The sequence below is a fragment of the Pecten maximus genome, chromosome 3, assembly GCF_902652985.1.
Source record: "Pecten maximus chromosome 3, xPecMax1.1, whole genome shotgun sequence".
In the NCBI taxonomy this organism is placed as follows: Eukaryota; Metazoa; Mollusca; class Bivalvia; order Pectinida; family Pectinidae; genus Pecten; species Pecten maximus.
The window spans coordinates 18613941-18626767 of record NC_047017.1 but is presented as its reverse complement, the minus strand read 5'-3'; the positions used below and the strand labels follow the sequence as shown (position 1 = coordinate 18626767).

The 12827-nt window shown below is 36.8% G+C and overlaps 1 protein-coding gene across 1 annotated transcript in view; it reads right to left on the bottom strand.

Moving 5' to 3' along the window:
• Positions 1-12827, bottom strand: part of LOC117323453 (exportin-5-like) — a 45470-nt gene that overhangs the window by 22805 nt on the left and 9838 nt on the right. The window contains exons 5-17 of the mRNA XM_033878685.1: positions 11376-11546; positions 10330-10548; positions 9983-10059; positions 6955-7054; positions 6494-6577; positions 6074-6199; positions 5646-5736; positions 5082-5204; positions 4427-4593; positions 3799-3894; positions 3168-3299; positions 2313-2419; positions 1527-1619 (exon numbers count right to left, since the gene is read on the bottom strand). Of these exons, the coding sequence (XP_033734576.1) occupies positions 1527-1619; positions 2313-2419; positions 3168-3299; positions 3799-3894; positions 4427-4593; positions 5082-5204; positions 5646-5736; positions 6074-6199; positions 6494-6577; positions 6955-7054; positions 9983-10059; positions 10330-10548; positions 11376-11546 (1586 nt within the window). The remainder of the gene's footprint in view (positions 1-1526; positions 1620-2312; positions 2420-3167; positions 3300-3798; positions 3895-4426; positions 4594-5081; positions 5205-5645; positions 5737-6073; positions 6200-6493; positions 6578-6954; positions 7055-9982; positions 10060-10329; positions 10549-11375; positions 11547-12827) is intronic.

Genomic DNA, 12827 nt, shown 5'->3' with positions numbered 1-12827 from the left:
TGATTATTAAGCATAATCATACTCCATCTATCATGGGATTTATATCTAAAGGTGCTATTTCATTAAATGTGTTTGTCTTTTGTAAAGATAAGTATTAAAAGAAACAAGAGGCCCAAAGGGCCTTAACGGTCACCTGAGATTTGAAATATTTCAGTTAATTTAATTGACCCTTTTTGGCCCCACCCATCAGTCCTTGGGGTCAGTCAGGGCCAATGTGTGCTTATCATTAAGCTGTCATCCCATGCTGATAATTTTAAGAAAGTTAGAATGAATTCCAATAGAAATAAAACAAATGATTGTCAAAAATATGAATTCCCTATATAAACTATAGCAAAGTTTACCCTCTCCCTAGGGGCAAACGTGAGACCCCAGGGTCATGAAATTCACAATTTAAGTAAAACACCATGAAACCCTTCCTTCTATGAAAAGTATTTGATTCTATTTTATATAGGTATTGAGAAGAAGATTTTTGAAATTTCAGTCGATTTGACCCTTTTTAGCCCCGCCCATCAGCCCCTGGGGGTCAGTCAGGGCCAACATATGCATACCATCAAACTGTTATCCAATGCTGATAATGTTGACCAGGTTAGAATGACCCAAAGGGTCATGAAATTCACAATTTAAGTAAAACACCACGAAACCCTTCCTTCTATGAAAAGTATTTGATTCTATCTTCTAAAAAGGGTCAAATTGACTGAAATTTCAAAAATCTTCTTCTCTACTCTCATATTTGGTAGAATCAAAAACTCTCCATAGATGGAAGGGTTTTATGGTGCTTTACCAAAATTGTGAATTTCATGACCCTGGGGTCTCATGTTTGCCCCTGGGGAGGGGGTAAACTTTACTATAGTTTATATAGGGAAATCACATTTTTGAATATTATTTGTTGGATTTGTATTGGAACTCATTCTTATCTGGTCAACATTATCAGCATGGGAGAACAGTTTGATGGTTTGCATATATTGGCCCTGACTGACCCCCAGGGGCTGATGGGTGGGGCTAAAAAGGGTCAAATCGACTGAAATTTCAAAAATCTTCTTCTCTATACTCTCATATTTGGTAGAATCAAAAACTCTCCATAGATGGAAGGGTCTTATGGTGCTTTACCAAAATTGTGAATTTCATGACCCTGGGGTATCACGTTTGCCCCTGGGGAGGGGGTAAAATGTACAATAGTTTATATAGGGAAATCACATTTTTGACTATTATTTGTGAAACAAGTTATGGTTAAATAATGCATTTAAGAAGATAGTTTTGTAATCTCTCCTTAAATGAGGATAATATTCATTTATTTTTCATATTTTTTGTATAAAGAAAAACATATTTGAATGCTGCATATGGTTAAAGTATATAACAGTTAATCTCAGGTCTTTGTCCAACACAATGACATCTGTATAGGAATTTCAGTAAGTTAGTTACTGGTGTTAATGTATACCTACCAGGCTCCCTATATTAATCAATACAACTTGATATGATAACGAAATAATTTAGCATCTGACATTCATTTAATGTACAGTAAAACTTACTGTTTAAATTCTTCTGAAAGCCACAAATCTTTGACAGGCTTGAGAACTTCCTCTATAAATGAGGACTGCTTGGTGAAGTCGTGAAATTTGTTACTGAAATGAAAACAAACGTTGGAATGTTACATATAGCCTTTCTTCAGTGTTTATTCTTAATGACATAATACACATCGTATACATAGATAACAACGAGTTTTCTTATACTTCCTGTCCATCTAATGGTTTGTTTGTTTTCTTCTGCTAAAATGATTTCATTTTCATAGCATAACTCCCTACTATACAAATAGATGAATTTTAAGAGAATAAGTCAGTATTTAACAGAAAAAAAAATCATATACTTGCCAATACTTAATGAACTTCAATATGGAATTCCCATATGTAAATTTTAGAATGCCAATATCTACATGAATTAGTAGATGTGAATTTTTGTTCCTCCTTTGGATTATCTTAAAACTACATAATTCATTTTGTCATCTTTCTGTTTGGCAATTTTTAAGTTTAAAGGCATGATAATTTATTGATAAATTCTGGTAGGTTTATCTAAGTTTAAGGGCATGATAATATATTGATAAATTATGGTAGGCTTTTGTAAGTTTAAGGTATGGCAATATAATGATACATTCTGGTAGGCTTATGGTATTAAAGTTTAAAGGTATGACAATGTAATGATACATTCTGGAAGGCTTATAATTATGGTATTAAAGTTTAAAGGTATGACAATATAATGATAAATTACCAGGTAAGTCTTTACCTCACAAGTCGATCTGAGGGAGATAAATCAGCTCTCACCTTATGAGTATGAGTGCCTCTATGAGAATACATTTCTCCATCTGTGAGAGTTGTTCTGTGTCACGACTGATCACCTGTATGTGGCTGTAGAGTTTGTCGAACACTGGCTGTAAGTTAAACATCAGTTATTTATGTAATAGTAACACCGCCTGTAAGTTAAACACTGATTATATATAAACACCAGTTATTTAATATGTAACAGTAACATGAATCAAAAGTACTGTGGATCTGAACAACATACACCATTCTGATTCCATAGTGACATGATTTCTTGTGTCAAAATGCATAAATTAAAGAAACATAACACGAATGTTCAATCAAAATCCAGTTTAAGAAACAGTAACATAATATCATAGTAGGCGAGCAATTCATACCATGTTTCACAGAGACTTGTTAAAAGTCAGAAGATCTAAGGACACTGACTCTTACTAAAATTGTGAAATAAAAACGCCACTCGGAAAAATATGATGCACTAGAGGAGACCTTCAGACAAACAAAACTGTTCAGCAGCCTAGCACACAGTCAATACTGTGTTAACTTTTGAGAGGCCTATAAAAAGGATTCAAATTTAAGATATCTATATTCTATTTACATTCTAACTAGCTTTCATAAGCTACCAAAGTCAGGGATGAATGACCAGTCCAGATACACTGTCCAGTCATCACCAGTGATCCAATCGAGACAGGTAATTTGATTCATTTTAGAATAAGTCTGAATTAACATTATTGCACAAATTATGTTTATGGTATCTTAAATTGATGAAAAAAAGCATTTCTGTAAGCACATGGAAATGGATGATAGTTTTTAAGCACATTATTTTTTTATTTACATTGTATGAAATCAAATAAAACATACAAACAGCAGATCTGTGTAGACCTTACAGATCTTTACTAGGATGGAACAGGCATGTTGTCGGACATTCTTCACCGCTTTACTGCGTGTAGATTTAGTTTGGCCTGGCAAGTTAAATGTCACAGCAGAAAATATCTGAAGGAGAGAGAGAAAGCATACCCATTACCTTGTAGGTTAAATTGCTATATGAACAGGAAAATCTTCACATTATATTGATGTGTATACATGTATTTAATGTACAATCTTATTAATCTATATATTCACTTAAATTGTTAAAATAAGGAAGGATTGTGAAACACATCTGTCCCGAATATTCTGATTTGATGGAAACAGTGTCAAAAGAAAAGTCTAGCTAAAATCTTGCACCTATTGATTTTGGTCCCTGAATAATTCAAATCATTTTGAAACAATGTTGTATTGGTTGTTTTTTTTTATCTATATAACATCAATGTTATACAAGAAAAGAACCTGTTTGCAAAATCAGCATTCTGGAACCTTTATTGACTGAGAAGTGGACATTTATAATCACTGGCCAAGTCTGACCAAAGGTTGAGGGTGAACAGAGAATATGACAGGACAAGAAAACTCACCTTTTCAAGAACCATTGGCAGTTTTTCTGGAGCTGAGCACTCACCTTTTCTAGAACCATTGGCAGTTTTTCTGGGGCTCCATTTACAAACGGAAACAAAGCTGATATACAGGACAACAGGGAGGACAGAATGAGGGGGTCCTACAAAACAATGTTTATACAGGATACAGCTTTCATACAGCATATAGCTTGATTAGATACAGCATACAGCACAAGATTTGATTTTTAGTGTTTGTCTTGTTCAGTATCAGTAAATCATAATTTCCAGTTGTTTAAAAGTGTTACTTTGCACACACAAAACAAAAAACACAAACACAAGGAAAATTTTGGATTAATTTTTGTTATAAACAAAAATAGCTTTTACCTTGTTTGTGCCATGTTATACAGACAAGTTTTCATCAGAGAGTGTCTTAATCACAGTATCATAATTTATTTGATATGCACTTACAAGTATGTCAAATACTATTAAGCAGAATGATCAGCCATACATGATCATATATGCTTCACATGACAATTTTAATTATAAAGCTAGAACACAACAACAGAAATTGTCTGGTAAGCAATTCAAAATTATCAGACTGAGTACACATTCACAATCATCATAGAGTTAAATGAAAAGGACCCCAGTAGAGTTTTTAGTTTTTAAAATCTGTATTAGCCACATAAATCTCACCTCTGTTTTAAATTCTAGAACATTGCCCAGTAGACAGATACCCTCCTGCTGGTTTGGGGCAGTCTTGGCAGACAAAACCCTTGACATGACACTCTCCAGACAAACTGTCATGGCATCCCAAGCAATGAAAGATGGAGAGGAAAGTCGACAGTACCCATTCTCTGACCCTGCAATAAAATACACTTAAATCACAATTTTTTTCATCTTAATGACATGTTTCGTCAGTGTCCCCTGGTTCTCTAAAAGCTGTGTCAGCTATTTCTAGTCCTCTACAAGATGTCTTAGCTATTTCTAGTCCTCTACAAGCTGTGTCAGCTATTTCTAGTCCTCTACAAACTGTGTCAGCTATTTCTAGTCCTCTACAGGCTGTGTCAGCTATTTCTACTTCATACAGATTTCAGCCCAGTAAGGACTATAATTCCAGTTTAAAGATCTATATTCCAGAAAGGACTTCAGAACAAAATTCTATACATGCTTGCATGGTGATGGAGAAAACATGAATTTTATATGACACTGTTTGAATTAAATCACTCCTTTATATCAGCGATTCCTGTTTGACAAACTTGCAGCCCTCCCGTTGGGTAGTTATTTTACTGGAATAGCCACTCGCCGTTTTTGTTTGGAGTACACTTTGGAGTCAATTTCAATGTCTCACCTTCTCCTGTGTCTACAGGCTTCTGTAGGATACCCTGTAACCACAAACCAGCAAATGTGAATGCAGTTTCAGGTTGAAGGACAGCTGCCAGCTTCAGGGTGTCGGCTACTTCAGCTCGGTATTCTATAAAGAAACAGTAATCACTTTTATATCCTAAATACATGTATTTTGGTTTCAAAATAAACTGGATGTGAAATAAAACAGATTGTCTGTGACTCAGCAAACGTATTTACTATGCAGAATTCTCTGTGACACTTAACATCACAAATGAAAAGCAGACATAAACCATATAAGGACAATACCCCTGCCTCTCACAAATAGGTGTAGAAGGATTGTACAAAAAACTGAAATGTATCCTCATTTGACAGTGGACGAGAGGAAATGTGGTTTTCATATGAGTCTACCGACAGTATTACATGTATAGAAAAATTCTCCTTTTGAAGGCATACAGGTAGGTATACATATGTAGGTACAACAGCGACCACACATCCTTGTAACATAACAATTAAGTAGAGTGTAGTGAAGTGAAAAGCAGTACGAGGGTGGGAGGGGTGGAGGACTTACTTGAGAAGAATGTGGTGAACTCCTCATCGCTATCATGGTCCAGTCGGGAGTATTTACAACTTGGTGAATTGTTCTGGGTCGGAAACCCAACCTACAACACAAGACCAACACAAACCCTAGGTAATATACTTACACAACTAGAATTGAAAATATTCCACAAAAAAACAACAACATTATTTCATACAATATATAACTATTCCAGCATGAATGTCTTATTTAAATCCATTCAATCCCCATATCGGTAAGTTGTACATGCAAAAATGCTGTACCCTGCTGTAAGTATTATCCTGATGTTAAGTTTGAGATTCTCAATCTTCGTCTCTCATCAATGATATAATTTTTTCTCACACATTATCTTACCTTACAAGTTACATCTATATATGATAACTGTAATTATTAATTGAATCATAAATTACAACAAGTCCTACCTTTTGTAGTGTTTTCGTTGCACTTTCAAACAGCCTCGGTATGAAGGACTGGACTAACGGGTCAACACTGATTATCTCATGACGAAGGAAGCTTGACCACACAGACTGGGTTAAACAGCTGATCATCTGTCGTAAAATACGGTCATAAATTCAATATATCTGATCATTTTACCTGAAACCTAGACCATTGTTTCAGCTATGGAATAGCATGGATTACAACTGAAATAGTTTCCCCAATACATTGTATTACAATTCTTCATGTCAAAACGGCTATGAAACAAAAAACTGTCTTAGTGAAACCTTCCCTTAAAACTGATATACAGTATGTACATTTGTGACTTGCTGCAATGTTAAAAGTGCTTCATGAGAGTACAAGGATATGTTGTATCTGGATGAAATACTTTTAAGGATCCAGCTTACCTGACTGGGGAACTTTGTTAGAACCAGTAGGGCTTCAAGGTATTTCTCAAAGGTGGCTGGCTGTTTTATCCCAGGCAATTGGCCCTAAAACCAGAACAGTGTACAGTTAGGAGTATTAGATGTATCTTCACAATAATAGATCTATACATACTAAGTGAGGATGTAAGTTTTTGATTATCAATCAGTTACAATGGTTGCTGCAAAATATACAGAAATTATAATCGTATTAACGATGTTTTCCATTATTACAACCGCTAAATATAATGAAAAGCTTTTCACCCATGAAAGTTTATGTAAACATGAACATACAAATTATATTATTTATTTTCATACTTGGAAAGTATTTTACTTTGTAAGATTCTTGTAATCATTTTGATTGCACAATACTTCTGTAATCATATGATAATACAAGGTCTGGACAAAGGGAGATAATCCAGCACTGTAGGTACAGTGTTACTTACCCACATAGCACACAACTGTTTACCGAGTTCTGTTAAAACTTGACACAGTCTCTTTAGGAACAAATAGTAGTATTCATTATGTGATGATTGCTCTGCTTCCCTGGGGATAAAACAGAGACATGAATGGCTGAATAAAGGTCCTCTGATAATTAATAAGTTATAAATCTGATGAATTAATGCTCCGGCAAAAGTAATTTTAACCTGAATGTAGATCACAGATATTGTATATAGGTTAATACATGTTAATTTTTTTTGTTATTAGACCTATATATAGAAATATATAGCCAAACACTGGGACCCAAAAGCAGTATGTAACACATCACTTTGCCATGCATTAACATTAAGTTAACAAGTTGTCAGAAGAAGTAATAAGCAACTTTGAACTTTGTCCTCGATGTGGCCTTGACCTAAGATCTATAGATCTAAAGGTCACACATGACTGATTGCCATGCTATTCCACATAAATCCATGAAGTGCATTTGGCCTACTTTAAGTGTGTAAGAACTATATGGCCCTGACAATGAATTTTGCCTTAAACCTCATTGTGACCTTCACCTTGATTGTACAGACCTAACAAGGGCCCAATGGGCCCAAATCGCTCACCTGCAATGCAGTGATCTTTTCATATATGGATCCTGCAGTTATTTGAAAGCATGCTACAGGACCAATATAATGTCTCTCTGCACTTTGGCTTTTCACTAAAAGTCATTTAAAGATTTAAGCATACTTGATCGACGTGACCTTGAATGAAGGTCAAGGTCATTCATTTGAACAAACTTGGTAGCCCTTCACCCCAGCATGCTACAGACCCAATATCAACTCCCTGGGACTCTTGGTTATTCAGAAGAAGTTGTTTAAAGATTTTAGCCTTTTTGACCCCTGTGACCTTGAATGAAGGTCAAGGTCATTCATTTGAACAAACTTGGTAGCCCTTTACCCCAGCATGCTACAGACCCAATATCAACTCTCTGGGACTCTTGGTTATTGAGAAGAAGTTGTTTAAAGATTTTAGCCTTTTTGACTCCTGTGACCTTGAATGAAAGTCAAGGTCATTCATTTGAACAAACTTGGTAGCCCTTCACCCCAGCATGCTACAGGCCAAATATTAGGTCTCTGGGACTCTTGGTTATTGAGAAGAAGTTGTTTAAAGATTTTAGCCTTTTTGACTCCTGTGACCTTGAATGAAAGTCAAGGTCATTCATTTGAACAAACTTGGGAGCCCTTCACCCCAGCATGCTACAGGCCAAATATTAGGCCTCTGGGACTCTTGGTTATTGAGAAGAAGTCGTTTAAAGATTTTAGCCTTTTTGACTCCTGTGACCTTGAATGACGGTCAAGGTCATTCATTTGAACAAACTTGGTAGCCTTTCACCCCAGCATGCTACAGACCCAATATCAACTCCCTGGGACTCTTGGTTATTGAGAAGAAGTCGTTTAAAGATTTTAGCCTTTTTGACCCCTGTGACCTTGAATGAAAGTCAAGGTCATTCATTTGAACAAACTTGGTAGCCCTTCACCCGAGCATGCTACAGACCCAATATTAACTCCCTGGGACTCTTGGTTATTGAGAAGAAGTCGTTTAAAGATTTTAGCCTTTTTGACTCCTGTGACCTTGAATGAAAGTCAAGGTCATTCATTTGAACAAACTTGGTAGCCCTTCACCCCAGCATGCTACAGACCCAATATCAAGTCCCTGGGACTCTTGGTTATTGAGAAGAAGTCGTTTAAAGATTTTAGCCTTTTTGACTCCTGTGACCTTGAATGAAAGTCAAGGTCATTCATTTGAACAAACTTGGTAGCCCTTCACCCCAGCATGCTACAGGCCAAATATTAGGTCTCTGGGACTCTTGGTTATTGAGAAGAAGTTGTTTAAAGATTTTAGCCTTTTTGACTCCTGTGACCTTGAATGAAAGTCAAGGTCATTCATTTGAACAAACTTGGGAGCCCTTCACCCCAGCATGCTACAGGCCAAATATTAGGCCTCTGGGACTCTTGGTTATTGAGAAGAAGTCGTTTAAAGATTTTAGCCTTTTTGACTCCTGTGACCTTGAATGACGGTCAAGGTCATTCATTTGAACAAACTTGGTAGCCCTTCACCCCAGCATGCTACAGACCCAATATCAACTCCCTGGGACTCTTGGTTATTGAGAAGAAGTCGTTTAAAGATTTTAGCCTTTTTGACCCCTGTGACCTTGAATGAAAGTCAAGGTCATTCATTTGAACAAACTTGGTAGCCCTTCACCCCAGCATGCTACAGACCCAATATCAAGTCCCTGGGTCTTTTGGCTATTTAGAAGAAGTCGTCTAATTTTTTTTTAGCCTTTTTGACTCCTGTGACCTTGAATGACGGTCAAGGTCATTCATTTGAACAAACTTGGTAGCCCTTTACCCCAGCATGCTACAGACCCAATATCAACTCCCTGGGACTGTTGGTTGTTGAGAAGAAGTCGTTTGAAGATTTTAGCCTTTTTGACTCCTGTGACCTTGAATGAAGGTCAAGGTCATTCATTTGAACAAACTTGGTAGCCCTTCACCCCAGCATGCTACAGGCCCAATATTAGGTCTCTAGGCCTTTTGGTTATTGAGAAGAAGTTGCTTGAATGGAAAGTTGACGCCGGACGGACGGCCGGACGGCCGGACGGCCGGACGGACGACAGACGGACGACGGACGCCGCGCCACGGCATAAGCTCACTTGCCCTTCGGGCAGGTGAGCTAAAAATAGTATACAGCACACCACTTTGCCATCTTACATCAATCCATCAAATTTTCTTTGACAATGACCTACCTTCAGCTAGTCATGACCCAGACCACAGTTGTTTAAAATTGAAACAACTGCATACAGGCAAGCATTTTGGACATAAGTACGAAGAGAATTTTTCTAGGGAACATTAGAAAGCTATTATGCAACTTAAAAGAGAAGACTTTTACGTTTAAGTCAGGATAATAATCTAAAAAATCGTTGAAGAATATTATGAAAGGTTTAACAGTTACACAAATATATCATAACAAAATGTATTGAGTACTTACAGCGTAGTTGTCCATATAATGGACATGGCGTCCTCACTAAACAGAACAAGAAGAGGTTTTCTATCTTCAACCTTACCCTACAACACAGAAATAAAACTTCAAATATTATGCATTCTAACATACCCAAATCTCAATTTTGGCATTTATCAGTTTAAAATGAAATTTTTTTTTGTAAACTTGAAGGAACTTCTCTAATTAAACTTTAAATGCTATATGTTTAAGCCAGTAGAAAATAAAAAAAAGATAAAATTTCAATGATGTACAAAACATAAGCACTACACAAAGTAACATTTCTTTTATATATGTGTGTGTTGATGATCATGCATGGCTGATCAAACTATACCTACCTTTCTGCTAACAATTATTAGTAAACATTCAGCAGCATACAGCTGGAGATTGCTGTTACTAAGCAACAAACAAAGAATTTGGAGCAGCAAGGCATTCTGGGAGAAAATGTGGTCCATGTTGATCCAGTCAAGATAGCCAGCAAGAGTGGTCAAAAGAGCTTGACTGACCCGACAGTTTGACTGACTGACCAGCTGTGCATCTGGGGTGTCCTCCTTCACCTTCAACAGAAGTCAAGGTCACTCAATGTCACCCAACGGCATTGTCAGCTATAATAATTTTGTCCATCTATATATTAAGCTTCTATATTTCAACATATTTTTTACCAGATTTGACATATCAATCCATAAACTCTTTATGACCTTAGATCAGTGACAGTAAAGAACTCCCAGAATGATATTACAATTATTACTTTTCCTTTGGTCAGTACATAATTGCCATCTTGTTGAAATCTAAATGATAGAGAATCTGCATGTCATGACCCAGAAAAGTAGATTTATATACCATTTTCCCTCTCCAATGGACTTTTGTGGATTTTCAAATTTTGAATAATAAAGAATTTTTATCAGACAAGCCAATGCTCAGAAATAAGCCCACCGCTTATTTTTTCAGGTTTTCACTGTACAGTATTGGCACATATACATGTACTACCAATACACATTCTTAAATTTGAGGTTAAAATTTAGGAGTCTCTCCTGAATAGAGAAGGTTATCAAGTATGTAAGCATGATAAAATTATTGAGGACCCTAGTTACCTGGTAGTATTGAAATCCCTATAGCAAATGACGCACAAATGGGCTAAAATGACAATTGGGGTCAGGGGTGATCAAAACATGAGCATGGTACCTGTAAATTGTTTCTTCATCCAATTTCATTCCTTTTTTTGTGTTAGCTATCAAGATTTTCAATATCTTTAGAAAGAATTAACACATTTTTTCATTTGTTTTACAGTGTGTTTTTATAGGCATTAAAAAAACAGAAAATTCTCGATTTTGTGTTGGAATTCTTATCACAGTGAAAGACACCAATTATGTATGGCTGTGTTTACCTCAGCTGTGTGTTGCTGAAGGAGAGTGATGAACAGCTGAAACAAGTCTCCCATGTTTGCCGTCAACCCCTGCATCACACTACGCCGCCGTGCAGCAGGAATTGTCTGAAATACCACCACATCCTCCGCCAAACGAAGGTAGGTCTTCAGGACCAGTTCTGTCTGGGTCGGCTACACAACAATAACAGTAAATTTATTACACCTCAGCAAATGTCAATAACTGCAAACATAAAATACAATAATTATCACACTTTTACATAATATGATAGTTCCTGCGTTAAGCATTATATAACTAATTTTCAGAACATTTTGTACAAGAACACAAAGGGCAATAACTGCGTAAATAAGAAACTGCCAAAAGCATTATGGCTGAATTGAATCTGCTTATAGTTTTTCCCTGTAAGATATAATGCTGTTGTATGGCATTCCCATAACGTTAAGTCTATCCAACACAAAAAGTAAACTAGAAGATCATATAATTCACTGAACAGTAAAATCTTGCATTTACACAACAAAATAACAAACGATGTAAGATAAATTTACAGTATTTATTAAAAAGTTTGCAGATAAGGGGTGCATATCACCTTAGCAGTTACCTCCCTTGGACCGGGTGGGGTATAGCCGTGGGCTATTTGAACCCCGTAATGCTGAAGAGCATGGTGCTGAAAAGCTATGGCCAACAACCCGTTGAGAACATGACTTGGAGGTATGGCTGACCTGAAGCTCATGGGTACCATAGCCTGGTCGCTCAAATGTCCAGGAGTCGGCAAGAGTTGGGAGTTACATCACTTAGGCTTGGGGTTCGACTTGCTGTCTTACCCTGGGCCAGATAGAGTTGATGTATGCAGTCCAGCTAACCCTTGGTTCTGGGGTTGGATTGACCGATTTGTGGTGTATAGCAGTAGTCTGGCATCATTAATAGTCCATGTTATTATGTTATTACATGGTGTCAGTTTACTGCCATAGGCCCAAAGGTTGAAACCGATAAAGTCACAAGCAACCAATTAGATAAAGGTGGCGGTGGGGAGGTGGATGGTATGACTGTTTGTTCGAGCAGTTAGAACAACAATGGCAATTTGGATAGAATTTCTGAGGAGAAATTGACATTAGCCATGTGACCGAGCGTGGTCTTCTGATTGGATCTCTTGACATCCTTACCTTGTTAGTAAGGGGCTGTTTAATTAGAATATGTAAATTAGGTGCAGGAGTGAAACCTCCCTTCATAGATAACCGTAGGGTCAGGGAGGTCATAGATAGAGCCAGACTGGTCAAGACTGGGTGATAAGGGTAATTAGATTCCCCCAAGATGATATCTGCATGCAAGTCTTATCTGTGCCCATTACATTCAGACTGGGAAGTTGCTTTGATAAGGTTTGTTTATCTGAGAGACAGAGAACATAAAGACTAGCAGGTGCTTTGAGTATATATTTGAACATGTGTGCAGTTGACAAG